Source organism: Seriola aureovittata, chromosome 22 (assembly GCF_021018895.1).
Source record: "Seriola aureovittata isolate HTS-2021-v1 ecotype China chromosome 22, ASM2101889v1, whole genome shotgun sequence".
Lineage (NCBI taxonomy): Eukaryota > Metazoa > Chordata > Actinopteri > Carangiformes > Carangidae > Seriola > Seriola aureovittata.
Genome location: NC_079385.1, coordinates 19,350,787 through 19,378,084, shown reverse-complemented (window position 1 = coordinate 19,378,084; position 27,298 = coordinate 19,350,787). Strand labels below are relative to the sequence as shown.

Sequence of the window (27,298 nt, the reverse complement as noted above, 5' to 3'; positions counted from 1 at the left end):
GGCAGCAAACACTGACTGCGTGTGTGTAGTGTGTGTAGTGTGTGTAGTGTGTGCGTGTGTGTGTGTGTGTGTGTGTGTGTGTGTGTGCAGGCCCAAGAGAAATCACTGTTTCAATTTGTCCAGGCACAGAGAGAGAGAGAGAGAGAGAGAGTGAGAGTGAGAGAGAGACGAAGGGCTGCACTTTACTGAATCACATTTTTCTGGGGAATTCATGGTCTGTTTCCCAGTGACTCAATCCACTTACCAACAAGGCAATTTAGCTTCCCAGGAGACCTGAGCCGCTCAAATCACCACAGTTTGTCCGACATCGGGGCCTCGCTCACTAAAAAACCAACAGATTCAAATCTCAACCCTTATTACGCTCATCGCTCCGAGTGACGTAAGAAACTGAAACACTGACACACTTCTTTAAAATTTTCTTCCTTTTCTTATTTAAACCACCGAGCAGACAGACACGTCGCCGGGCGCCGCCGAGCCTCACCGGGACGGACAGCTGCGCCGTCGGGTCAAAGACGGAGTCGGCTGAGGTGGATAAAGACCTCGCATCCAGGATGAACCGCGCTCGTCCCATCTGGCCCTCTCCTGTGATGTAACATGGTAATGGAGGCAAAGCCTGGTAATTGTTTGGAAACGGGATGAGTTGTTTTTCGGAGGGAGGATTGAAACAAAAATGACATCAGAGGAGTCTGAGTATTCACATCGTAACAGGCCAATTAATAGAAACCGGATCAATAATCAGTTACCCAAGAGAGGGGTTTAAATCGACCCGACATTCAGATATTTTTTCAAATCATGAAGAAATAAAAGAAAATAATCAAAAAATTACAAAGTAGATTCTGCATTACACCAATCAATCAATCAATCAATCCATCTGTCAATCAAACTGTATTCCCACACAGGTCTGTGCACTTCAAACACCTTTACAGGCGTCGAGACGAGCCAATGATGCGCGTCGAAAATATAAAAAATAAAACATTACTGGAGCTCGTGCACACGAGGAAAGAGAAAAGTGAATAACTTAAATGCGTTTCCGTCCCCGCCCCTGAGCTCAGCTTCCAATCACTTTATCTGAGAGTCAGTATTTTCATATTCTTAGTCTCAATATGTTTTTCTATAAATTAGAAAATAATCAATAACATCAATTATCACGCCACATACATCCACACAGCTTCATTTTGTATTTTAGTATCTTCTGGGATTTTTTAAATCTTTAGTAGAATCTGAAACGGAGCACAGTGGATTAAACCAGTTTGTAATAACTGGCCTGCTGCAGGTCAAAGAGGTTTAAGAGGCTTGAAAGAGAGTTAGTAAAAACAAATAAATAAGTAAAGTAAAGTAATAAAGCTGGAGGACAAAACCGAAAACGCTGGATGCCACAAACTTCCAAACAGGACGCTAGCCTTTCATTAAAACCCTCCTCTGTTTGGTAACTCAAGTGATGTCACCCGAGTCATTTTCTCAAGACACCAGAGACGGAGAAGACGTCAGTCACCTGGTGAGCAGTCAGCATCTTACGTCTGGTGGTGCTTTGAGGGAAAAATGATGGAGTATCATAAAACATAAAGACATGAGGAAATATCTGAACCAGACAGAATCTGACCGTGTTGCTGCCCCCGATCCTCAAAACAACAACGGACACAGAGTCAAAATAACATCTGGCCACTTTGGGTAAATTCAAGTAACTTCAGCTTTTCCTCGGGAAGTTAATTCATCATGATTCTGGCACAGCGGCCGTTCTGCTGAGCTCAGCGTTCGGATGACGAACAACAACATTTAGAAGAAAGGGAAACAAAAAAACCCAAACAATTAGCTGATTCAGTTTTATTTTTGGAAAATCCCCTTAATTCAGTTACTCAGAACACACACGTGTTGATAACATACAGCAGCTTTTCAGTTGAGACCAGATCAGATACTGAAAAGAAAAAAACATGTCAAGTAAAAACTAAAAGGAAGTATAGATGTGGATTTCCTTCGGCGACACGCAGCTCAGCGGACCCGGACCGTGATCCTCAGTCTGAACTAACTCTGCTTCACTTTGGTATCAGACAGTTTCAGCCCGGTGAATCAGAGCAGAGCGCAGATGGCCTGCAGAGTTGTTGCCAAAGGGGGGGGGGGAATAAAAAAGTACCTCACCCTTTCATGCCACCTCCCCACTTTGCATTAAAGTTTTACATGCAACGGTCTCAGCTCTGATCGAGTGGATGCGCTCATCAATACATTCCAAACAAGTTTTAAGTTGTGCGTTAGTTCTTTTCTATCTGATGATTCAGTTTTTCTAGAGAATTTAAGCGGTTTCCTGACTCAGATATCAGAGATAAAGATCAGCGGGGGCTGGTTGAACAAAACACCTTTAGTATGAGAACTTGAGTTTTAATTTCTCCTTAGCTGAGCGAGTTACTTGAGGGAGTTGCACAGAATCTCTTAAAAGGTTTCCTTAATTTAAAAAAAAAAAAAAGGGAAAGAGTTAAAGCATTTGCAGCAGTAAAAGAGATTTTACGGTGGTAAAATTCTACCGTTTCCATGGAGACCGTTGATTTGCTGCCATCAGCACTTGTGATACCTGTTGCCATTTTCTTTATTCATACAAGATAAAGTCAGAGGTACCTTTACTTTTTCTCTCCTTACTTTGGTCGCTAAGTGCAACAGCAGGAGGACGAGATCGCTGCTTCTTCAATGTTACAAACTTCCCAAAAACTGACAACAGGTTTGACAAGTGCTAATGGCAGCTAATCAACGGTCACCATGGAAACAGTAGAATTTTAAAATTGTAAAAATCTCTTTTACTGCTGAAAATAACTTAACTTTTTTTCTTAACTAACACAACTCCCTTAAGTAAAAAAGAAATTAAACTAAGTGTTAAACTTAACCAAACACACACACTGTTAGTTTATTCTGACCCAGACCACACACACACTGCCCTGCTGCCCCAAATACTCACTAGACCACCAAATGTGGATTAATCCGCCGTTGAAAATAGTCCCCTGCGAAAACACCATTTCCCCCTGTTTGAGTCACGTTTCCTGAAAAGCTGCAGGGCCCAGCTGATTTAGGAAATCACTGCAACCCTTTTAAAAAGTGAAAGTACACATTTGTAACCTAGTTAGTTTGACTTATTATTCTTTCAGAAATTCTCTTTGTGTCTGCGGCAACTGTTAGATGAATACAACCACAACAGAGAAGACAGGCATTTAACAACAACGCGCTCCACAGCAACATCGCCAACTCTCGGGGATTAAGTACAATAAATGCAAAAGACACACCTCTCATAGTTACAAGTTTAACTGAGCTCTACTCGGAGGATTAAAGGATCAGTCAGTGAAAAATACCAAGCAATAAAGCCAAAACTTTGAATATTGTCCACAAATGAACATTAAAAAGGAACCATTGGATGTCTGTCTACTGTGATATATCTAAGCCACGCCCACTTGAGAGCAAGGAAACAGAAAAAGAGAGAGGATGATGAGGAATGCTGAAATTAAAAATCATGATCATTTCATCCGACTCTGTAATTTCTGTCTCTAAATATTTTAAAACGACCTTGCCCTGTTTTTGTTTTCATTGTGATGCTTTTTCTTTTGTGCTCCAGTAATTACCCACAAAAAGTGTTTACAGAAGCCCGCAGAGGTTGTCAAACGACTTGTGCGTCACGACGGGGAACAAAGCCAACGGGAGCGCTCCATTGAGCGGCATCATCACCGTGACGCCGAGGCCTGGCGCTCTCCAATGTGTCGTTAAAGGATTTCTGCATATGGTACTTAAACCGAGAGGCTGTATTTAAAGGATCACCGTGGCGATGGGATTGTAAGGCGAAGATGATACGCGGTCACTCACGTGTTTGAAGGTGGTGTGAGGGGCGGCGTTTGCCCCCGTCTCCTCCATGTACTCCTCCCAGTTAAACTCCGCCTCCTCCTCCATGGACTCCGCATCTGGATGAACAAAATGTCCCGTCAATCAAACAGACCTTCGTTCAGGGGATGAGACGCAGGTGGCAATTACACACACAGGCTTCGTGTTTTGTAAATGTAGCCGATCTTACCAGTGTGTGTGTGTGTGTGTGTGTGTGTGTGTGTGTGTGTGTGTGTGTGTGTGTGTCTCTGGAGACTCTTCAGTGTGAAGAGTGTGGGACTGAACCTGCTCTGTCTAATGAGACGGCGCGGTGGGAAGCTGATGTTTTGATTGAGTTTGTTTCTGCTCACTTTTTCTCGTGAACACACACACACACACACACACACACACACACACACACACACACACACACACACACACACACACACACACACACATTTGATAACAAACAGAGCTCAACTCTTAGCATCCTGCCGACACATTGTGTGTCAAACATGGCACATTTTCTTCTCAGTTAATTCAAGATGTCAGATACGAACTACTCGAATGAACACCACTTACTTCTGTGTTGAGGAAAATGTTCCTACAAACTGTCAAACTTTTTTTACGTGATCTTGCAAAGAAATTCTGAAGTTTTCCTTTTCTTGATGGTGATTGTTTCTCGACCGTTTGTAGATAATAAACAAGACTTCTTATGGTGCACATTTACCAAAATGTAAAATACAGGCTAAAAGCAGAACTATGTTACTATATACTGACTGTGTCTGACACGGTAGTTGTAATACAGTTAGTGTCAAAAATATCAACTTACTTTAGCAGGAAATGATAGTATCTACAAACTGTTACTTTGGCAAGTCACTCCCACTTACAGTAAACGACATCCAACTATAACTATTTAAAGGTCCCATATAATATATAGGTCTCTGTCCATGTGTTTGATTATAGATCAGCTCTAGCTTCTATATTAATACTGTGAAAGTATCAAAGCCTCAGTCCACAGAGAAATGCACACAGCCTGTATTCAGAAACTGAGCCTTAAAACCAGCCGTCAGGACTTCTGGAACTTTGTGATGTCACAACAAAGCAGTCACCAAGCCCCGCCCACCTGGACCCACCATCCAAACCTTGCAGGATTTGGTTTCTCTGAGTGTTTTTACCTGAAATCTGCTATATTTATTTTTTTATTTTTTTATGAGATAACTCAGACAACAGTCAGCCAATCAGAAGAGAGGCTCAGAGCTTCCTCTCTTCTGATTGGCTCACTGACCTGTTGTTACTAGAGCCTGAGAGAGGAGATGTAAAACTACATTGAGATGGTTTTTGGTTCTTAAAACCACAAATATATCTTCTTATGGATCAACACTTCAAAATAAAATACAGGAATAGTGTAAAATATGGAGCTTTAATAGTTTTTTCTTTTTAGATTATTTTTGGAATTTTTTGCCTTTATTCAATCGTCACCAGTAAAGAGGCAGGAAGGAAGATCCACGGCCAGAATCGAACCGTGGACGTTGTGGTTACGTGGCATGCAGTCACCAGAGCGTTCTTAATAGCTGCTTTCTGTATTCAGGATTGTAAACAAAGCTGTTTTACCACAATCCAGAATTTGTTTTCATTTTTTTCAGCTGTGGGCATTTCCTCCATTCCCTCTGTGCAATGCATCATGGGGCATATGACACAACTTATGATCCACCAGCTTTCTTTTTGTAAAGGTGGTGCCAAAATTATATATTATTTTAATTACATTCCATCTTCACCTGAACTGAAGAAGAAAAAAAAAAAACACACACACACTGGTAGTATCTCATAGCGTTGCATCATTTGACCCATATTGATCATTGCCTGTGACACAGTGTAATTACTGAAGGTGTAGTCGCTGGGATTTACCGATCCAGAGAGGGACTCTCATAAAACCACAGCTTTTCTGGAGACTTGACACGAGCTGATGCTGAGAAATAAGACACTAACGAATCCTGATGAGCTGGGGCTTACACAGAAAACTATAGTTGAGGTGTTTCAACCTGTGTGTGTTTGTGTGTGTGTGTGTGTGTGTTTCCACTGAAAACACAGGGACAAAAGGGACGACACTCAATTTTTTTTCCCTAAAAATGCTCCATTAACATTTACAGTACCACACAGTGCTTATGCCATAAGCCTGCAAATAAAGGTAATTAACGCCAATAAAAGAACAGCCTGATGCAAAACCTACAACTTCAAAATCTACAACAGACTCAACAGTCAGAGTAACACAGTGAGGAAACACTGATTTATAGACAAATATCAAACATAGTCTTTCCAGGAGACAGAGATTCCTACGTCTACCTTATCATTCACCTGATCTTACGAGGGTAAAGATGAAGCTACAGGGCCTCACCTGTGTTCACCTCCTCTTCTTTCCCATTGGTTGAGTTGTACGTCTTGACCGTGGCGAGGGCCAATGGCTGATCTTGAGTGCGAGACTGCATCCTCCACTTCCCCCGGCGAGTGTTAACTTCAGACCTGAGGTTTTTTTCAGTTCTTCCTCAGTGCATCCCTCTCTTTCCTCGACGCCCCTGGAGGAAGAGAAAGCTCAATTAATAATTTGTTCAAGATACTTGATGAGAAACTCTCCTCTTACAGTAAAACAACAGTTCATAAAGGCTTAAAGTGTGCTCAAACAAACACCCACTTCTCAAGTTAGAATTTCCTTGGAAAAGTCATCTGGCAGACAGGAAATGATGCACTTTGCATCTCCAGTTTCTTCAGAATAAACAAAAGAAGAAGTGGGCGGTTTGCATGAGCGGCGGTGGTCACTGTGGCTGAAAAGGGCAGGAAGAAATGAATACGAACCTCCAGAAACTTTAACTCAATCAACACAAGAAGCAGCTGATCTCTCGGAGCAGAGGCCGAAGCGAATTAAACCAAAACAAACAAGTTGTAGATTTCAACACACAACGCTCATTTTCAGCATCATTCAGAAGCAGAGTGAAAAACCTGTTACTCTGTCTTCTGCGTTTTGCAATATCTACCAATGCATACTGTCTGCCGGCCGCGCGCATTTGCATACCACAGCGAAAAACAAAACGCCGTCAGGATGACCAATCAGAGTCCGACGGAGTAGAACAACTGGAATGACACGAGCGGGAGAACGAGGCTGGTGAATTAAACGCGATTTGAAAATGAGGGGGGAGAGAAAAAACGCAGAGCTGCAGAGCGACAGCACTGTAACTGAATATTGACGGTAAAAGAGGAAGTGTGACAGTAAATATGTATTTGTGACACACACACACACACGAAGGACTTGTTTCCCTGTAAACACCACGATGATTTAAAAACCAGCCCCATTTCCTTCTGTCTAATCCACGTGCCATCCCTCAACATGAAGCAGCTTCCACTCGGTTCTAACTCACTTCAACTGGTGATTATCAAACCGACCAATCAACACCTGATTGGGACTGATTGGGGTTGTTAGTCTCTGCCTTCCCCAGCAACGTTTGATTTTCATGCCGCTCTGATTAATCACTGTGAGGCAAACGTATGATGTGATCAGTCAATCAATCACTCGCAGAGCAGAGCTCATGTCTCTCGTCTCCTAATTAATGTAGTTCAGTCGCTCTCTCACTCTTTCTCACTCTTTCTTCTTTCCTAGATTCATCTTGTGGCCCATTCGAGGGTCCCTGAACCCCAGGTTGGGTATCACTCATCGACATCTCTCTGAATAACCTGCAGACCATCTCCTAGATTCATGTATTAATTATTTGGTAAATAAAGCATCTGAAAATAGTAAAAAAAGAGTCCTTCTTCACTTGTTTTGCAAACCAACCGTCCCAAATGGGAGAAAATTCAGCAACAAATCCTCACACTGAAGACAACTTTCACTTAAACAATCAATTTTCTCTGATCGATTATCCTGTCAGCTCTCATTGTAAATGTTACAGGTCCAAACCACCACGTCACCAGAAGCCAGAGCACGTCAACAAACCGCACGTGTAATAAACAAAACCGAATGAAACCCAGTGTGTATCTGAAACTGTCCGGAGCGATCAACACAACGACAATATGTGAAAATCAGCACCTTCACAACAACAGACCTTGTTTGTCACTTGCCTTGGCGGTTGTCCTCGGCCGTGGAGTCACATCACCAGTGACGCACTCACCGACTTCCACCCACTTTCACCAACCTGGCAATTAACGCCGAGGCTCGCTGCCATCGCACAGCGATCCTCAAAAAAATAAATACATTTACAAAAAAAAAAAAAAAAAGAAAAACAAGCCAAAAAAACAGATCCAGATCATCGGTCTTTGAAATCAATATCCAATAAAAGAGCGGGAAGTATCCTTGTTTTTGATGAGGATCATTGCTGGTATTTACTCAGGCGGGAAAAACAGAAGGAGAGAATCCAACGATCCTCTGATGAAGGTGGAATAAAGTCCTGCGTCTGAAACCCTGAGAAAATTAAAGCACACAAAACACACTGAGACGGCTCCCGCTGCCGAGTGTGTTTACAGAACTGTGAGGCTACGAGGGCTGTGACAGCCTCCACAACCACCCGAGTGTGTGTGTGTGTGTGTGTGTGTGTGTGTGTTCGTGTGCCACCCCCCCTGACGTCCCACAGTAGCTCCAGCATACATCCATTGCGTAAACAACAAGCTGAGCTAATTTGGCTCACATGACATCGTCCACTCCCCCCTTCTACCCCCCCCCCCCCCCCCCCACCCCCCCACCCCCTCTTCACAGCCTATCACTGTTTCTCAGCTACAATCTCCAGCTGCATTGACACATCACTGTTGTCAGCATGCAGCTCTCACTGAAAGTCACCAGAGTCCACTCAAACGTTACGAGGAGCAGCTCTTCAACACGGTTATTCCCCTTAAAATCCCCCTTAAGTTTTTTTTCCCCCCTTACACTATTACACACACACACACACACACACACACACACACACACACACACAGATCTTGCGTGTCTGCTTCTTCCAACACTAAGTGTGCTACAGCTCTGAGGACCGACGGATGATTTCATCAAGCAGAAATTGATGATGAAACAATTAGAAATGTAAGCTTCTAAAATGTGACAATTTGCTGAGTTTTTTTCTGTGTTAACGAGAAATTTGAAGACGTCTCTTTTGGCTTTAGGAACATTATTCACTATTTTCTGATGTTTTATAAACTAAATAATTAATTGATTTATCAAAGATATAAATGAATAGATAAATAAATAGTGATTAAAGTGGCTGCAACCCCAATATTCATGCAGTCCTGGTGGAAATCCACAACATTTTGGATTGTTCTGGCTCCACACTCCAGCACATTGGATTTTAAGTTCAACAATGACCACGCTGGGTCAAGTGCTGACTCAGAGCTTTAATTTGAAGGTTTCAACAACCACATCAGATGAGCAGTGTAGGAGCTGCAGCCCTGTCATTGTCCTCCTGCGCTGTCCATAAACCGGTCTACTCAATACAGATGTGAACACCCTGAAAACTTCCAAATCCAGTGCAGAGCTCCGAGCTCCGAGCCAACAAAACAGGAAATGTGTCACTGTCCAAATACTTATGGACCGCCTTGGTCATTTCCCCAAAATTCACCATGACACATTTATTACATTTGCAAACTTTTTGGACGCCCTTTGGAATTTCAAAGGTCACATATTTTAGTCTTTTTTATCAAGTTCCCAGAGGTTTTAAAAAATGTTTCACAATTCATAAACAAAGAGCAGAACCATTTCTATGTGCACACGAGCAATAAAAAATAAAGTTTTTCCCAATAAAGAGCCTTTAAAAATATATTTCTGTGGGTGGATCCAACAGGTTTAGACAAAATCCACCATTCTCCTTCAAACAACTGGCATTTTATAATAAATCACGGTGAGAAAATAACATTAAGGTCAACTTTAATCATCTTGTAAACTTCCTGTAAGAGCATGTTGAGTTTCTCTTCATTTGGTCCCTCACTGGTTAAACAAGTTTCATCACCCTCGAACCCTCGGGGGCAGAAAAGCATCCACAGGCTTCTTTGTTCAGAAGGCGGTTGTCAGTGTCGATGTGTTTGTCTCGCTCTTTATCCCTGAAACAAACCATCATTTTGGAGGATTTTTTTTTTTTTTTTTTTTTCATTGCAGTGCAGCGTTTTGCTCTTGATGAAACTCACTGGCCTTTCAGCGTCCCGGAGGAAACAGCCCAGATTGGGCACCGGGGGGGATTAAACTGGTCTGGGAGAGTTAATCTCAGACGCGGGACATTTGTGCCCCTGTGGTCTCAGATTGAGAGGAGGGAGGGATTTTTTTTTTATTGATTAGCCCCTGATGGGGCGCTGGGCATCCACGTGTTGTCCTTCTGCCTTTCCCTAAACCCATCCATGCCAAAGATTTAATGGGGGATTTAGGAGATTAACTACCACTGCATGGGCTGGGGTTTTATTGCATTACTCCCTATTAGGTTCTCCTCTTTTAGACCCATCCAAGAGTTGTTTCCTCTTGGCAACAGGAGGCCTTGATGTAACAATTTGTCCTCTGTTTCCTACAGTTTTTAACATAGATGTGCGCACAATGCAGCCTGTGTCTTCCGTGCCCAATTACAACAATCTGATGCTCACTGAAATCAGCTAACTACAAAATGATGAAGGCAAACAGCAACTGCCCCTGATGGACCACAGAAAAACAGAAGAGGAAAACAGTGCAGCAGCCAAGAGAGGGGAGGGGAGTGTGGGGGGGGGGGGAACTCCCTCAGCCTGGAGCTTTCTTATTTCAACATCAATGACTGGAAACACCGTCCTACGACACAGTATGCACAACAACACTGTCTCAAAACAGGAGGACAGAGGCTGAACGTGGCGTTTGCCTACGTCCTCCCCTTATTCAAATACAGGCGGCGAGTTAGTTTGCCAACGTAAAAAAAAGAAAGAAAGAAAGAAAGAAAGCATTTCCTGTAAAGTGGCTGCTTCTTTCCTTCTCATTGGCTTGAACAACTCTTATCAAAAACAGCTAAATGATAAAAGAAAATGACTGTTGGGTGGTTCTTGTAAAAGCCAACAGCTCAACCCGTCTGTAACATGCAGCAGGAGCCATATTGATCTTCACCAGTGGAGAAAATGGATCATATTTTTTTTTTTACTTTTATGGCCACGTTTTCATTTTTCCCCTTAAAACGTGCTCTTTTTTTGGGAGTGGGAGGGGGGAGTGTGGTGGTGGTGGTGGTGGTGGGGGGGGGGGCTTTATCTCCAAGACTGCGCTCACCCACCATCCCCTTCACTCCGCTCGCAGCAGCTCTAAATATCTCTGGAGCAGCAACAACAACAAAAAAAGAAGAAAATCTAAAAGCATGACTTATTCATTTGCACATGATGAACGTTTCTGCTTCTGCTCCGTAACGTGCAGTCTTTATTGTTTCTGTTCGTTATGGTGACGAATTTAATCTGGAGGAGGAATCCTGAGGAATAATGCAAAGCTGTAAAAACCCCCGGATTTGCAGACCGCACGCAAAAAAAAAAAAAGAAAAAAAAAAGAAATAATTACACTGATACGCGCGGTTTAACCCAATTATCTGCTTAATCGTTGCAAATTCACCCCATAGAGAAACAATAGCCGACACTTGGAGGAAAAATATCTCTCCGGACTGTCCAATCATCAACATAACAATCTAAGATTGTGAGCAAAAGGTGGACTGAAATCACCCCGGTGTTGGTTTTAAATGGGTGAAAAAACAATATTAATCTGATTAAATTGGCTTTGGAAAGAAACGTATCGAATGAGCTGCAGCCTTTTTTGATAAAAGTGAAAGAGGAAACGTTAAGTGCACATCAGGAAGATGAGGCGGTGAGGGGTGTAGCCGACCAGGCAGGCAGGCAGGCAGGCAGGCAGGCAGGCATTCAGAGCTGCCTCTCCGGTCATGTACTTTGCACACTCAAAACTGCAGCGGAAAAAAACTCCCACGGAGTTGCCAAATGCTCACTTTGAATTTAATTGATTAAACCTCGTGTATGTCCATCAAAAGAAACCGAACCGGGCGCGTTATCTGCCGTCGTTTTATTTTTTCCTCGTTCAAAGATTTTAAGGCGCAGTTTTCCCCACACGAGCACCATAACCCGCCATGTTGAAAGTGGTTTGACATTTTGGCAGTGTCCGGTATTTTCCGATGGCTTTTTACGCACCTTAAGGTGTCAAAAAAAATCCCACATGACTCATCTATATGTCGGCGATAAGTCATTTCTAACGTTAATCTACGAAAACAACTTCACATCCAACAAAACGTGTCTTTACACGCAGCAATACAACACAGTAAAATAACGTTACAGCAGTTATATCGTGCATATTTTTATTTTTTAAATTAACGTTATTTCCATGACAGTTAATAACATGCTGCACGCGAAGAGAAAGGGAAAGAAAACAACGCAATAAACGGTATTACCGAGAGTGCCACGAGACAGCGTCCTCTCCGCCGGTGAAAGCTGTTAATTACGGCGCGTGAGAGACACTTTGAACAACTTGGGCTCGCGAACGAACGAACGAACGAACGCTCGCGACTATTTTCTCGTTTCTACAGAAACCGCCTCGAGAGCACTTCACGGTTTCTTCTCTTTTTTTTTTTCTTTCTCTTTTTTTTTTTTTTTTTTTTTAAAGCGGAGGAGGAGAAAAATAACTCTCCCCGTGTTTATACCGTCGACATAACGAAAATAACAAAACGCAGCAGCCGCGGAAAAAGCCTCCCAGCACCGCCGGAGCCGTCACCTGTCTTACCTGTCCAAGTTTTTTTGTCGCCTCTCCTTCTCGAGACCCCCTCTGCTTTTTTCTCTCTCTCTCTCTCTCTCTCTCTCTCCCTCTCTCTCCTTCCTCCTCTCCTCGTTCGCGTGAGCCCGAGCAGAGCAGCGCGAGCGACGTCTTTCAGCTGCTGCTGCCCCCGTTCCAATATGGCATCTCCCATCTGCGCATGTCCAAAAACATCTACAGATATTTTCAAGCCAACTCCTTCATTGACCTTTTAGTGCAGCAGCAGCAGCAGCAGCAAAAAAAAAAAAGAAATCTTCAGCCTGATATAAATAGGAAACTTCAGTTCAGCAACGCACCACAGCGGAAAAATATGCAACGGAATATTAGTTTTATTTGCGTTTAAGCAAATTCTGATTAACCTACAAATATTATCTTCAGCATACATCAATTCAACATTACTGGTGGTTAAATCGAAAATTAAATCGTTCATTAATTTTAGCATTTACAGGCGGTTTTATGACCCAACACCCAGCATTGTTTCTGTACCTGAGCAGTTTTAACTGGAATAAAAGCCTCTGCAACCATCAAAACTATAATAAACGTGATAATATTGTTAAGGGCATGTATAAAACTATAGCAGAAACCCAGTTGTGTCGTCATTAAAGCTGCTTCTGTGCACGAAAAGCCTGAAAAGCCAATAAGTTATGATTTCTTATCATCGCCTTTTGCACTTTTGACTATTTCCGTGTATTTTTGGCGTTATTTATTTATTTATTTATCTTTTTTTTTGACAATCCCTTTTTCTCCAAACAGCTCTTGAGGAAATACCCAGACATTTTTGTTGTTGTTGTTATTTTTAATAAACCAGGACCATCTTTTTTATCAAAGTCAACACTATCCTCTAGTGGTGGGAGCCCATTGCACCACTATAGATACATGCAGGCAGTCACAGTTCAAAGGTTGTATTTTATATCAGGTTTTATCTGCTTAAACTGAGGGATGATAATTAACGCCACTACCACTACAGGTAAGTTAGCCCCAGTGAGACACAGTAAAGTTTTATGGCTCATAACTGAACTAAGAGAGAAGAAATGGCCTTGTGCCTACAGAAAGTGAAACCGTCATGACTCTGTGATACAACACGAGGTTAGTTGGGGGCAATATTCAAAATTAAGGCTCAGTGAAATGAAAGTAGCATGTTCCTCTTTAAACATGGAAGTTCACGCTTGACTTTTGGTGAGAAGTGTGCGTAATATAATAATTGCTCAAAGGTCAATTGCCCATTTGTTTTAAAGCGCACAGTAGATTTTTTTTGTTTTGTTACGCAGCATTTTCTTTTTCCGGGAATCCCCTGAAAAATCACCAAAGTCCCCTGACTTTCACCTAAAACTACAGCAAAGTTCATAAAACTACAAAGCAGGGAAGTTATCGCAGGCTTCTATCCTGGCTTCATAACTGAGTATCTTTACTGTGAGAGTCAGTAAAAGAGACGAGCAGACAGGAGGCATGGCGACTCTTTCAAATGGAAAGATGAAGATAGACAGATGAATGAATGAGTAAATAAGTAAATAAAACATTTCCAAACCAAAACTGCGGTTTTAAAATAGTGTTTCTCAGTCTGAGAACTAAGAGACATTAAAGAGTATTTCTTTTACACCATATTCTGTTTTTTTTTCTTCAAGTTTTCTTTCCCAAAGTTTCTCTTTTAATTTGAAATACTGAATACTTTCACTTCTTCAATCCTCAAATAATCAATCTGAAGAGACTAAAATCACTCTTCAGTTCTCGAGGGATCATAATTATCCTTATTTTAAGGGGCCACGAACCAAAGAGGGATTTCAAAATAAGTAACAAGTAGCACCTAGTGACACGATTGCAAGAATGGATTTTATTTTGAAACCTGTCACGGGAAGTTCGTTGTTGTATTTACGGCGGTGGATCTGATTCATTAAGACACAAAGGAATCATAAAGACAGGGGAGGAGGCGCCGGTGCCGGTGTGATGCCACTGGAGGAACAGATGGTTGAAGCGTGCGCCGCGCTCCATTAATCTGCCAGGGAAGAGGCTTTTCCAAGCGCGCGGGAGAAAGGATTATGCCTCCCTTTTGCACCCACACACACACACACACACACACACACACACACACACACAAGTGCATGAGCCTGCAGCCTCTCTGCACGCGGCAGAGAGTCACATATGTATGCATCTGAAGCAGGTTCATGGAGCTCCAGTGAACCATTTAGGAACGCGTAAAAATTCTCCAAATCATCCAAACAACCAACCATCACCATGTGGAGTAAATAGGAATAAATAATTATTTTAAAGAAATTAATGCAAATCTTAATAGCCTATAATCATAATTTACACGGATGCGTGTGTGTTCAATTGTTGGTGACTGTGACACAACTTTACTGCATGTCTGGTTGGTTACGGAACATTTTCACCGTCTTGTTTGGCATCGCAGAATGTGTTGATGTCTCTGCAGCGAGGTGTAAATGTTAAGTTTTATATTTCCCCCTCAATAACATATGATGTGTAACGATCCGTAATAAAAGCCCATTCTAAAAGCCTGCTTTATTTTCATTTATTTCTTATTCTAACAAATACTCTTTATTGATCTGTAAATTCTCTGGCATGTTGTTTCTGTGCCTGTACACCTGAGGCTCCAGGTACGTAATCCCCTGACGTCTGTAGTAAATTGGCATAAATCAGATTTGTCATTAGGAATCCAATAGCTACAGCTTCTTTGTTTTTTTTAGCTTATTTTGAACAGAATGACTGAATGAACCTAAAGATCTCCTTCATTGCATCTTCACATGAGGCAGAGATTTGCCTCGTGCGCGCCTGCCACTGACATAAACACAAAGGGTCTGAAGCGGTCTCGCGCACATTCAAGGAATTCTGCTAGGAGAGTCGCGCGGACCTGAGTCAAACGAACCGAAACACAACAGGAAAGTTAGGGGGAACGTCACTTCAAAATAAAACAAAGGTGGAGCACCTATAGTCATCTCTGTAGGGTGTACTTGTGTGCCTACATGCAAGTGTACGTGATTGCATTTACATATGATCTGATAATAAAAATAAAATAATTCCCCATTAGCATTTATTATATGGAAAATAATTCATGAAAAAACAATAGTGGTATTATGTAAATACACTGTGATTTAAAATGTTAAAATCCTGAAAATGAATGAATATTTGGTAGTTATAATCAGGATTTAGGTTGGTTAAAAGTGTGATGTAAATTATTCAGTTGTTTATCCAATTTCTGTCTCTATGTTTCTCACTTATATTGTTTGAGCTGTATACAAATCCTTTTACCAACATGTTTGCTTTTTCTTTATTATTTACAGTCTCAACACTATTGCAGTGAATTGCAGAAATAGTCTGCTTCAATTTTATATTACATTTGAATTTATTATAGTTCACCAGGATAATCCACTCAGTATAAATTCTGCTCTGTGTTGGCCTACATAGCCTACATTAAAACAAACAATGAAACAAGAAAAAAATATATAAACTAGATGCTTAAAAACATATGAAACAGGACAATAATGTAATTTTATAATTATTTTAAATGTTTATAGGGTGTATTGTGAAATAACCTGACACTTTGTAAAAGGTTAATCTTTATTAATCTCTGTTGTCTCTATCCGTTAATCGCTACAGCCACAACCTTTTATTTTGAAGTAAAACTACCGGAAGTCGGACTTCCTGTGTGGGCTACTTGATCGTAAGTGTTGTTCGTTGTCATAAACATGGATGTGAGTCAGAAAATCGATCGTCTTGTTTGTTCTTCCATCACGACATGTAGCGTCAGCTTCTGGAAACACTGAAGGGGAAACTTAAACTTGAGTCGTTCGCCAGAAAATTTAAAAAACAAAACAAAAAAAAACCCCGCGGTTTGTTTTTCCTCGACTGAAGAAGAGCTAAAGATAAACCCACCGAGGAAGTGCTCCTTTTGTCTCCAACGGCTCTTCTTGTTGTTGTTGTTGTTGTTTTTCTTTTACCGTGTCAACATGGACATGTACGGATACAGCGGGGTCTTCTTGGTGAAACGGTTCCTGGATAACTCTCCATTTGAAATCACAAACATGTCCGACATCAACAAGGCGAATCCGCACGGCTGCGATAACGGAGCTCTGACGGACCGGTTCGGCGTCTTGATCCAGGGACTCCTGGCCATCGTCGCCTTCAGCACCCTGATGTGTGAGTAACTTTTTTTTTTATTGTTGTTGTTGTTGTTTTTGTTGTTGTTGTTGTTGTTGTTGCGTTTATTTATTTTATATTTATATAAAGATTGCAAGTCCACGTGGCGTTTTGTTGACGTTTGTTTTCGCAGGAGCCTCATTAGCTCGCCGCCAGATTCCATTGGAAAATATGCTAATTTAAATGTTTTCCTGTGTTTCGGCAATGAGACACGCCAAATAGGAAACTTCTTGAAACATTATCTGAACATTAAAGACACGATATTAATTTCGGTGTATATTAAGTGCTGTATACGTAACACATTATTCGGAAAAGTTTATCTTTTTATGTGACTGGTGTCGCTTCAAACACCTTACACGTCCACAAAACATTCAGTTGCCAGCAACGGAAGAGATATATATGAACCATTCATTTTAAGTACATATTTTAAGAAAATTAAGCGGTTTGTGGCATATATATCCAAGCCGAATTGGCGGTTAAGACTCAAATGAAACATAAACAATTAAGGTAAACCATACCACACCTATAAACGTGCTGATAAGCAAAGCAGCGTCATAAATTGCGCTGTTTTTTAACTGAAGTTTCGTCAGCGTCTCAGCTCCTCCATTCAGTGAAATTTAATATTCACACACATTGTGCTGCTGCTCAAGGAACATGTCATGCCATGACTGCTTTAAAGAAACTTCTTCAGAGGTGATGTCTGACTGCTTTTAATTATGCTACAGCCTTGTCAGTTTTAAGTGATATATATATATAATTTCAAAAATTTTGACGGTGTGGAGGGAGTATCTACTTTAAGTGCAAAACAAGATTCTCCTTGCAAAGCACAGTGTGGGATTATTCACCCTGAACAATGGCTATTGACTGCTATAAAAACTTGTGACTCTGTGGCAGCTGACTTGGAGAATGTCGGGCATCTCACCAACTTTGGCACCACAGGCAAGGCTTAATACCCCTGCAGCAGTTGCAGCTGAAAGGTGTGATTATTCATATTTAAGCTATAGTTAGTTACTTCTTTCCCAATCACTTTCCTTAAATAATCAATGACAGCATTGATATTATGCAGCTGCCATTTGATATAAAAATAGGTCAGTTATTGGACTCTATCAAGACTGAATTATATGTGCTTTATTTTTATCTTTTGTTCTGAATTCCCAACCTTCTTAAATGTGCTTATATTGTCAATTCACCTTTTGTGCAGGGTGAATTCATGGCCGCTGATATACTATAATGCATGGAAATGAAATACAAATGCACGTGCATCCTGTTTAGATTGCATGAAGTGTGACCGCACATGATCTGATAATCAGTGTGCAGTTTTAAAAGGTCAATGCAGCTAATCAAGCAGCCGACTTCAGAGCAGCTGAATCCTCGGAGCGGGGAAGTGTTGCAGAATTAGACCGGGCCTTGAGGTTGAGTGAGATCAATGAGCTGTAACCTCCGCACGGTTACTTATTAGTAGAGAAATCGATACCTGCTCCCTTTTCCCCTTTTTCTGTTCCTCAGCACGCAATGCAAGTGTCGTTCTCGGTGTAGATACATGCATCTGGTAATACACCGCATTATTTATGTGCAGCAGAGCATTAAGAGCCCTTCAGCTGTAATCACAGTGGCGGTATGCCAAGTCACAGCCAGGCCTGCACTATGCATCCCTCTGCTGATCTCTGAGAGTGCTCTTCCTCCAAGCTATTTTAGGGAGTTTCCTTCCATTTGCTCGACATTATTCCTGCACGCACACAATCCAGATACTGGCTGCATATCCAGTGTAGCTACCACACTTCTTTAATGCAAAGTTTTATACTTTAAAAGTCAGTTTTGAGCTTTTTTTTTTTTTATTTCTTTTTTGAGGAGAAAAGTTTGTAAGCCAGCAGACTTTCAGAAAAGTAAAGTTTGGAACAGTTTAGTGAAAAGTGTGAACAATTAGACTAAATAAACAAGCAATTTAAGCTGCATTAAAAAAAAACTACCAAATAAAAACCCTGGGAAAAGAGTGGAGTGCACAGATGTAAAACACGTCTGCAGGAAGCTCCAGTCCTGTTTTCACATGCCGAGTCACATTCACTGACCTTGTGAGATGGCGAGATAGAGGAACAGTGGGCCTCTGTTCGCCCTGAGCCCGGTGGGGAGGAGTGAAGTGTTGTGGCAGCGCGGAACAAGGATGCGACGTGATCATCTCGTTTCATCTGTCCTCGCTCCCCCGCAGCTCTGCAGACAGACGAGGACAAACTCGCTGCAGACAAACTGTGTTACACATTTTTGTTCCGCAGGATAATCACAAGTCTGACGGCGAAGCTACTGATGAACTGATTACTTTTCTTTTTTGTTCACAGTGAAGAGGTTCCGCGAACCTGTTGGGATCAGACGGCCGTGGAGGATCTGGTCAGATTTATTTCTGTTATCTCTCTGTCTTATCTTTTTTTTTTTTCAGGCCCAGGGCCCCGAGGTGTCAGGGGGCCAAGGGCCAGAGCCCCGATGTGACTGTTGACATTTCTTATTGGAAAGTCAATTAAACAACTACATAAAAGAACCACAGACAGGTGCAAAAGAAAGAGTGACTACGAAGGGACAGGGACAACAGAAAGACACGAACTGACCACAAACCCAAAATGACCAAGTGCAGAATCCAAACAATTACAGAGTTTAAACAAGGGAATTTCTCTCATTAATTATTCTGGAAAATAAAAAGAAATTAGAATTAGAGATAAAAATGTTTGGAATGATATGTTTAGACATGCTACAGAATAGAAAAGTTAAAAGTTAAACACGACCCTTCGTATCTTTCACAGGTTTTTCGACACATCCAAACAGGCCATCGGTGCTCTGTTCATCCACTTTGCCAATGTCTTCCTGTCCACACTCACCAAAGAAGACCCGTGCTCCCTGTGAGTCCTTTATTACCTCAGACAGGTCATGATGAGGTGAGAACGCGGCCATCGCAAGTAATGGTCTTTTACCGTTTTACCATGTCAGGTATCTGATGAACTTCCTGCTTGACGCCACGCTGGGGATGCTGGTCATCTGGCTGGCCGTCAAGTTGGTGTCCAAGCTGGTGGAGTACAAGCAGTGGACGTTGCTTATGTTTGGAGAATATGGTGAGTGACTTCTTTGTGTTTTCTAAAACCATAAAGTATCTGGATGTAGGAGCTGGAGGGAAGAAAGAATAAAAATGTACTTTAGACTGCAGTTGTGGATTCTGCCACCAGAGGGCGGTGTAGGCGAGCTGGTGAGCAGACAGGGAGGAGAGCCAGCGTCTCCAGCTGCAGCTGAGTGTGGAAAACATTCCCAGTAGCTTCAGAGAGAGAGAGAGAGAGAGAGAGAGAGAGAGAGAAACTCCAGGCCAGTTATTTCACTCGCTGGTCAGTAATGGAAATTTACACTGAAACAACTAAAGGGAGCGTTGTGGTCACTCCTCTCCGAGACCCGGGGGTCAAGCTTATACTTGACTTTTCTGGCACTATGACTTCCAGATGGCTGTGTTACAGAAACGCTTCACTTTTCGTATATTCAATAAATGGCAAAAGATGAGCTCGTTTAGACCAGGAACTGTAAACATTAAATGATGATCGCTAGTTTGTGTTTTCGGTTCACTCTCTCTGTCTGCGTCTTTACTTCCTGCTCTTCCTGTCCTAATGACAGACTTGTCCTGCTTTGTGTCTGCTGTGGTGAGACACCTGCATAACAGACCTTTTGGATAGTAGGAGACAACGGGCAGGAAATACTATAAATATGGCCTGAAGTTTCTGTGAAATGTTGTGTTCAAATTACAGAAAAGTTGCAGAATAACTTCTTCACATGCTGACAATCAAGAAATATTGAATTGAACAGAATTTATAGACAAATTTCATGCAAATATTTGACATAATCTGCAATTAAAAAATCTAGAATAAAATGGGAAAATTAAGCCTTATTTGGGGAAAAAAACAAAAGAAAGTACATAATAAATAAATTGAAGGCAAATATAGATCGTGGTTAAACATAGTCCAAAACAGTTGCTAGAAATAAGAAAAGTGAATGTAGTTTTTCCTTCCTGCTTTTGGTTTTAACCACAACATTAATATGAGCTAGAAATGTTTTTTTTAATGATGTTTTCTGGTGTTTTTTTGTGTTCCTCTGTCCTTCAGGCGACCCTCCTCAGGCAGCCGCCTGGCTGGGTCAGTGTGGCATCTACCTGCTCATCATGGTGCTGGAGAAAGGTGTGATCAGCCTGGTGCTGCTCGTCCCCGGATGGTCCAAAGTAAGGACACGCTTCAGCTGTTTGTGCTGCTTTCAGGTCCTGTGGGGAAAGTGGCGTGCTGTGGCATTATCATACCTCTGGCACGGGGGAAAATGTCATTGTTTGACCTGCAAAATAAAAAAACAGAAGAGGAGACGGTTGTTTATGAGCATCAGCTGAGTCTGTTACTGGTTCACCTTGGTTTCTAATCAGGTTTTCAGACTTTTTACCGTCACAAACAACATTTTTACATCCAAAACAATCTTTCCATTTCCATTTCTGGCATCAAGAGATGAAAGAGCAAGAATAAAAAAAGCAGAGGATGAAAAGGGACTTGTATTTTCATTGTAATGGGAACCCTGAAGCAGCGCTGATGTATTTAAAAGACAGTTTGTTCACATGCCATCAGGGATCAAATCTGATTATTTGCATTAGCCCTTGTCCAAGCAACAGATCCATCTAAGGAATAAAAAGCGGTTTACTAGTTTACTTCCGGATAGAACAGAGTTTTGTTTAGTGAAGCGCTCTGTGTTATTTGGAGATATTCCTTTGTTTAAAACCATCTCCACAGAAAGGTTCAGTAAACTCTGATATAAATAAGAAGTTGATGCTTCTCCGTCAGTCTGCATTTTCATATTTATGTGTGTTTTTGTTGATAGTTCTGACACATTTAATATAATTATTTTATTTTATACAGCGCTGATTAAAAACTGAAAGAAACGGAGAGAATAAAAATGAAATATGGGATATTGAGCATATTGTTCTGATATGCTAAGAAACACATTTTTGTACCAGAGGTTGAAGCTTCATGCATATATTTGTATTGTGAAGAATGTTGTTCATCTACTATATGATGGCATGAAATTATAGTCATTTTTCCAAGCAACTAATTGCAAATATCAGATGGTAAAAGAAGAGTTATTTCCACAATGAACTGTGAAAGAAATATGTTTTAAAAAAGTGGAATTTTCTATTAGAAATGATGTATGAAGGAACTTTTTTTTAAAGCTCATAGAGTAAAAATAAAATCGGAATTTATTTGAGCAGATTCGGAGTAAACTTTAAATAAAATTTCAAATTAACGAATGTATATAGTTAATTATATAATCAAGGAATTTATTGCCAAGAGAGATTATTATTATCCAGAATTTCTAATGTCAGAATATTAAACTTTTATTTTTCTTCTTCTCCAGTTGCAGGAGGTGTTGCTAAGCTACATCGCTAACCCTCAGCTGGAGCTGGTGCTGGTCATGCTCATTGTGCCTTTCATAGTCAATGTGAGTTTCACATCTTATTTAAAAAATAAATACAATGTAAAGAGTTCAGTCTTATCTCTGCAGTATTAGTAACCCCCCCCCCCCCCCCCCCCCCCCCCCACCTCTCTCTGGCTCCCCCTGCAGTCCATCATGTTCTGGGTGGTGGACAGCCTGATGATGAGGAAGTACAAGACGATGAAGAGCCTGGACGACTCCTGCGACGGCGCGGTGAAGAAGGCGGACTCGCTGCCCTGGGTGAACAGCGAGGAGTCGCGGGTGAGATGCAGAGTGGAACAGCTGGTTATTGTTTTTAGGCACTTGGGTAATTAAACCAGCTGCTTCGTTCCAGCGATGGTTTCTGTTGAACTTCATTAGAGCTGTAACTGGGAAATTAAAACTGAGGATTAAGACATGACTCTGATCCAAACGGTGAAATTCTCATAGTAAAATATAAGTAAAAAAAAGGGTGAAAACATTAACAATAAAATGAAATTCCAGTTTTCTAAATAAATCACTAGAATTTAAATCTTAAATTATATTGAAATGCATCAAAAATGAAAATGAACAGAAGCATTTTTTACATGTTTACTTCAAATTATTTTGATTTTAATTTGACTGAGCGTAAACAAAAGTGTTTACATGGATTGAAAGTGAGGAATAAAATCTTAGGATCAATACTCTGTTGAAAGATGAAGCAGATGACGGGGGTTATGTGATCTCTCAGAACATAGAAGAGGGTTGGATAATCTTCTCCAGGTCCATGTCTGGAACATTTAACAGAACTTCTTTCTACTGATTTTCTATTTCCATGTTTTGATTCTTTAGTGCAGGTCACATTAAAATGTATTTAAGTTTCTTATAAACTTCTCAAAATAAGCTAAAACATTCAAATCAGACCGATCACTCTGCTCCGAGAGCGACTCCTCGGCCTGTGACTTTTTGATGTTAGAGGAAAAAAGTTCGCCGTTCCCACCGAAACGTCCACGGTGTGTTAAACCAGATGGGCCCCAAACGATAATGTGACGGTTTATTATCTTTTGCTTTTTGGTGAAGAGAGCGGAGACTTTAATGTGTGTGAAAATGGGTGGTGATGGTTGATGTACCCGCACAGTCACGCTGGGTGTCAACCACACCTGTTGTTTTGGGGGGATGAACACAGTGTAAAGAGACACACACACACACACACACACACACACACACACACACACACACACACACACATACACACACACACACACACACAGCTTCTCTCTCTCTCTCTACACTTGATTTAATGAGGAACAAACCCAGAGGAGTTCAGTCCAAGAAACACTGAGTCAGACTGTTCCCCCCCGTCCTCCTTTGTTATTGTAGAGTCGGGAAAATCTGGTTTTCTTTGTGTGAAATTTTGTTATTCTTTAAAATTCATTTTTCTGTTATTAATATTAATGTCTTGAGATTTTTCTTGAAGCTCACATTTACAATATTTTCACCAAAATCACAAAAACAACCCCTTTCTTTTTTTCTTTCTTTCGTCAGACCCGTCCCGTGTCAATTAGCTGCATTACATTAAAATATTTTCATGTTGTTTTTATGCTTTTAAAACATAATAATGTGTTTATGAGCACAAGTTAAAAACACCAATACTTTGGCTCTTTCACTCCAGATAGACAGAATAAACTGCAGATTTTACTGGAACTACTTTCCTTTGAAAAATTAAAATTAAAAAATCTTTATTAATCCTTTAGTAATAATTGAAATCCATCTCTATTGTACTGGATTCCCAGAAACATGGGCAAAGAGACTCTAAACTATCTGCGTTCTGTAATCTGGGTGCGTGACCCTCGTGTCCAGTGGGATGAGAGTGTTTATCCCTCCCTCCCCCCGTCTCCCTCTCCCTGGTCATCTGCCAGGCGGGACATAAATCAAGCCTTCATCCTGGGAATAAAAGTGACATTTAGGAGTCGTTTCCACGCGCTGATGTTATGGAAAGCGGAGTGGAGTGGAGGAGGACGACGGACAGAGGAGGGCATTGACTTGGATGAGGTCTTTTAGAGGAGGATGGGGGGTGGGGGGGGTGGGGGTGGGGGTGGGGGGTTGGTGGTGGAAGCCGCAGCCACAATGCTGTTTGTTGTTTGTGGCTGCGGTTTCATGCCTGTAACATCAAGATTATGGAGGAGATTATCAGATTCTTGGCTCTGGAGCGTTTATTAGAAATTTTATTCAAACAATTTCTTTTAAATTGTCGTAAAAATTCACTTCAGGTTATTGGCTTTAGCAGCAGCTAATTGTCACATTTACTGTGGCGCTTCCCCGGACACTGTGATGGGCGGTAATGGATGCTCCCAGCCCTGTCTTTATCCTCATATCTGAATCTGTACGGCTCCTTAAAGTGCCCTTTATATCAGCTTTTCCACATGTCATGTGCTAACATAGTGCAACACATGGAGGTTTATAATGCTGTAAATTTCTTTTTGCTCCTTGTGGTATTTGAATCCCTGCTGCTGCCGGAGAGCGTCTGCACCGCGGCGGATAAACGGGGATATTTTCCACTTTAGGCCGGGAATGCAGAACCCAAAACACACAAAACAGCTGAGAAGCACTCATCTGTACTTTGTCTTTACGCTCACGGCCTGTGCTCCTCTCTCAGGTCCTGCTGACGGTGGAGACGGACACGGACGAGGCTTCGGAGGGGGAAGAGGAGGAGCCCGGCGATGAGGAGCCAGTCCCCCATGTGCATTACTCAGGGGGACCAGTGAGACCCAGCTGGGTGGTGGTGTAAAGCCAGGTGACGTGACCTCCTACTCGTCCACTCTTAAGAGCCTGAATATGGACAAAAAAAAACTAAACAAAAAAAAACTTGCATCCTCAGATTTAAAGGTCTAAATATCCGCGTCTCTGCAAGCACAATTAAAGGTCATATAACCTGTGAATGTGAACACTACAGCCTTTGCTGCCTTCTTCTGCACTGAAGGTGTGAATAGTTATTGTGTGCATGTAAAAAATCAAATAGCATTTTGGGAAATTAGAAGCTGTTTGTCCTCTCACCTCGCTGCCTCCGACATCAGAGTAACCACACCTGACGGTGTGCGGAGAGGGAGATTACAGAGCAGCGCAGCACCCGCGGGGTGAGACGTACGGGTGGCAGTGACGGAGACTGAAATAAATCTCACTGGGGGACTTTTTGGAACGATGTTGCTCCAAAGAGACTCATTTATCACGTATCATATTCCAAAGAGGAGCAAACCAGTGAAGTATATCTCTATAAATGCTCTAAAATTTTACTCCGTCTTATATAATCACCTCAAATCCACCTTTTTAATTAAGGTGTAATTATAATCATTCCTGCGTGTTCTCGCTCTGGCTGCTTATTCTCAGTGAAGACGGATGATCAAGTTAAAACCACGCACATGTTGATTCCTTGGACGATGTCGATAATGTGGTTAAATGGAAAAGTTTTTATTCCTTTGCAACTGGCTGCTTTTAAAGATGATGATATGTGGGTGGAACGTTGTTTCACGCAATGGCTGAAAAGTGATTTTTATATTTGGAATATACAACAGAATATTAGGACCGATGTAAAATTATATTAAAGTTGTAATTTTATGAGGAAAAAGTTCTAATGTTGAGAAAAAATAAAAATAAAGCAATAATTTATGGGAAAAGAAAGATTTTTATGAGCTTGATTCTCATTTTAGCTTCTTTCTTGCCGAGATTTAGATGAGAGCATCGATATGACTCATGTCAGACACCTGTAGCTTGAGCCAGATGGTTAGCTTAGCTTAGCATAAAGGCTTTAAGCTTTGAGCATAACTGTAGCATAAATCTCTAACACATTATATCCTGTTTGTTTAATATGAACAAAAACCAAAGTGTAAAAAGGGCACATTGTGGTTTCACAGGGGGGCAGCTAGCTGTTCCCCCCTGTATTCAGTCTTTATGCTAAGCTAAGCTAACTGTCTCCTGGCTGTAGCTTCACATTGAGATGCGAGAGTCTTGTCAATCTCCTCATCTAACTCTCAGCAAAAAGGAATAAACATATTTTCCAAAAATGGGAAACTGTTCCTTTTTAAAATGACTTTATCTGGTAAGAATGGCCATTTCGGTGGTAATATTTTCAAAATAAAACATCCTTTTTCTCAAAATGTTATGACTTTATTCTTTTTTTTTTCATAAAATTAAGACTTTTTATTTAATGTAGCTTTATTTTGTCAATATTAGAACAACAATAATTCTCATAACATTTTGACTTTTTTGTCAAACTCTCCTCTCAAATCTCATTTTCCCCCTTTAATAATGGTCCTAATGCTCCTTTGTAGTAACGCTCTCTGTGGGAAGATGCAGCAGCTGTTTGCAAGTTATGGCACATTTATTTATTCTGTTTATATTTTATATGTATTTGACTTTATATATTGTGGTCTGATCTGTGGTGACAACAGTGGAATATAAGGTTTTTAGTGTGTAATGTAAACGGGAGAGTTTTTCAGATCCATCGCCAAACTACAGTTTTGAGTTCTGAATGAATTGAAGTAGGTGATTGATGTATGTTCCTTTTTTTATATATTCAGCAATTTATCACCAAAACATTTCATTTTACCTGTTTACATTTATGGTTTAAAAGCCCGATGGTTTGACAGATTCCGTCTGTAATGTTTTATTTTGTAATCCAATGTAGCTTGTGTATATATATATATATTTTTTTTTTATGAATGAAATGACAAACGTGGATGAAATGTCACAGCACATCCGTCATCAGTGTCATCAACGGGCCGTAAACTGCCACGGTGCTTCTTTACCGAATGTATCTCTTGAATCTGTGCTATGAATAAAGATGATTGACACATGAACCCGCTGTTTGGTGTTTGAATTCCTGCGGCGGCCGGGGGCGGCGCAGCGCGATGACAGACAACCCGAGTGGGACCTGGCCAGAGCACACCTGTGTGGGCGGGGCTGGCAGCCCTGTGACCTCCAGCTGATGACAGGGGTGGTGGTGGGTGGGTGGGGGGGGGGGACTATGGAGCTGTGTGTGTGTGTAGTTGTGTGTTATGCGTGTTAAGTGGACATGTAGTCAGTCATTGGCGCTGGGACATGGGGGTTAGTTGCTGGGGTTGG

At 41.3% G+C, this 27,298-nt stretch overlaps 2 protein-coding genes across 5 annotated transcripts in view; one reads left to right on the top strand and one right to left on the bottom strand.

Annotated features, from left to right (window-relative positions):
• sfmbt2 (Scm like with four mbt domains 2) overlaps window positions 1-12,754 on the bottom strand; it is a 46,612-nt gene extending 33,858 nt beyond the window's left edge. For 2 of the 4 annotated variants that reach the window (XM_056367572.1, XM_056367575.1), the window contains exons 1-3: window positions 12,560-12,754; window positions 6,221-6,398; window positions 3,832-3,926 (exon numbers count right to left, since the gene is read on the bottom strand). In XM_056367572.1, the coding sequence (XP_056223547.1) occupies window positions 3,832-3,926; window positions 6,221-6,311 (186 nt within the window). In that variant the 5' untranslated portion in view covers window positions 6,312-6,398; window positions 12,560-12,754. Of the gene's footprint in view, window positions 1-3,831; window positions 3,927-6,220; window positions 6,399-6,514; window positions 7,568-12,230 lie in introns of those variants that run through there. The other 2 variants (XM_056367573.1, XM_056367574.1) reach the window with 2 other exon arrangements.
• Window positions 12,755-16,261: 3,507 nt separating this feature from the next.
• Window positions 16,262-27,033, top strand: tmem110l (transmembrane protein 110, like). Its single transcript, XM_056368117.1, has 8 exons — window positions 16,262-16,738; window positions 19,069-19,117; window positions 19,525-19,620; window positions 19,709-19,830; window positions 20,860-20,972; window positions 22,145-22,228; window positions 22,352-22,483; window positions 24,837-27,033. Exons 1-8 carry the CDS (start codon window positions 16,549-16,551, stop codon window positions 24,966-24,968), a joined length of 918 nt encoding a protein of 305 aa, XP_056224092.1. The 5' UTR covers window positions 16,262-16,548; the 3' UTR covers window positions 24,969-27,033.
• Window positions 27,034-27,298: the final 265 nt, after the last annotated feature.

Excerpts from the sequence above, each read along its gene's own strand:
- tmem110l (XM_056368117.1), top strand. The coding sequence starts at position 16,549 with ATGGACATGTACGGATACAGCGGGGTCTTCTTGGTGAAACGGTTCCTG. Across the intron at positions 22,229-22,351 it reads TTGTGCCTTTCATAGTCAAT|TCCATCATGTTCTGGGTGGT; the intron begins GTGAGTTTCACA and ends CTCCCCCTGCAG. Across the intron at positions 22,484-24,836 it reads TGAACAGCGAGGAGTCGCGG|GTCCTGCTGACGGTGGAGAC; the intron begins GTGAGATGCAGA and ends CTCCTCTCTCAG.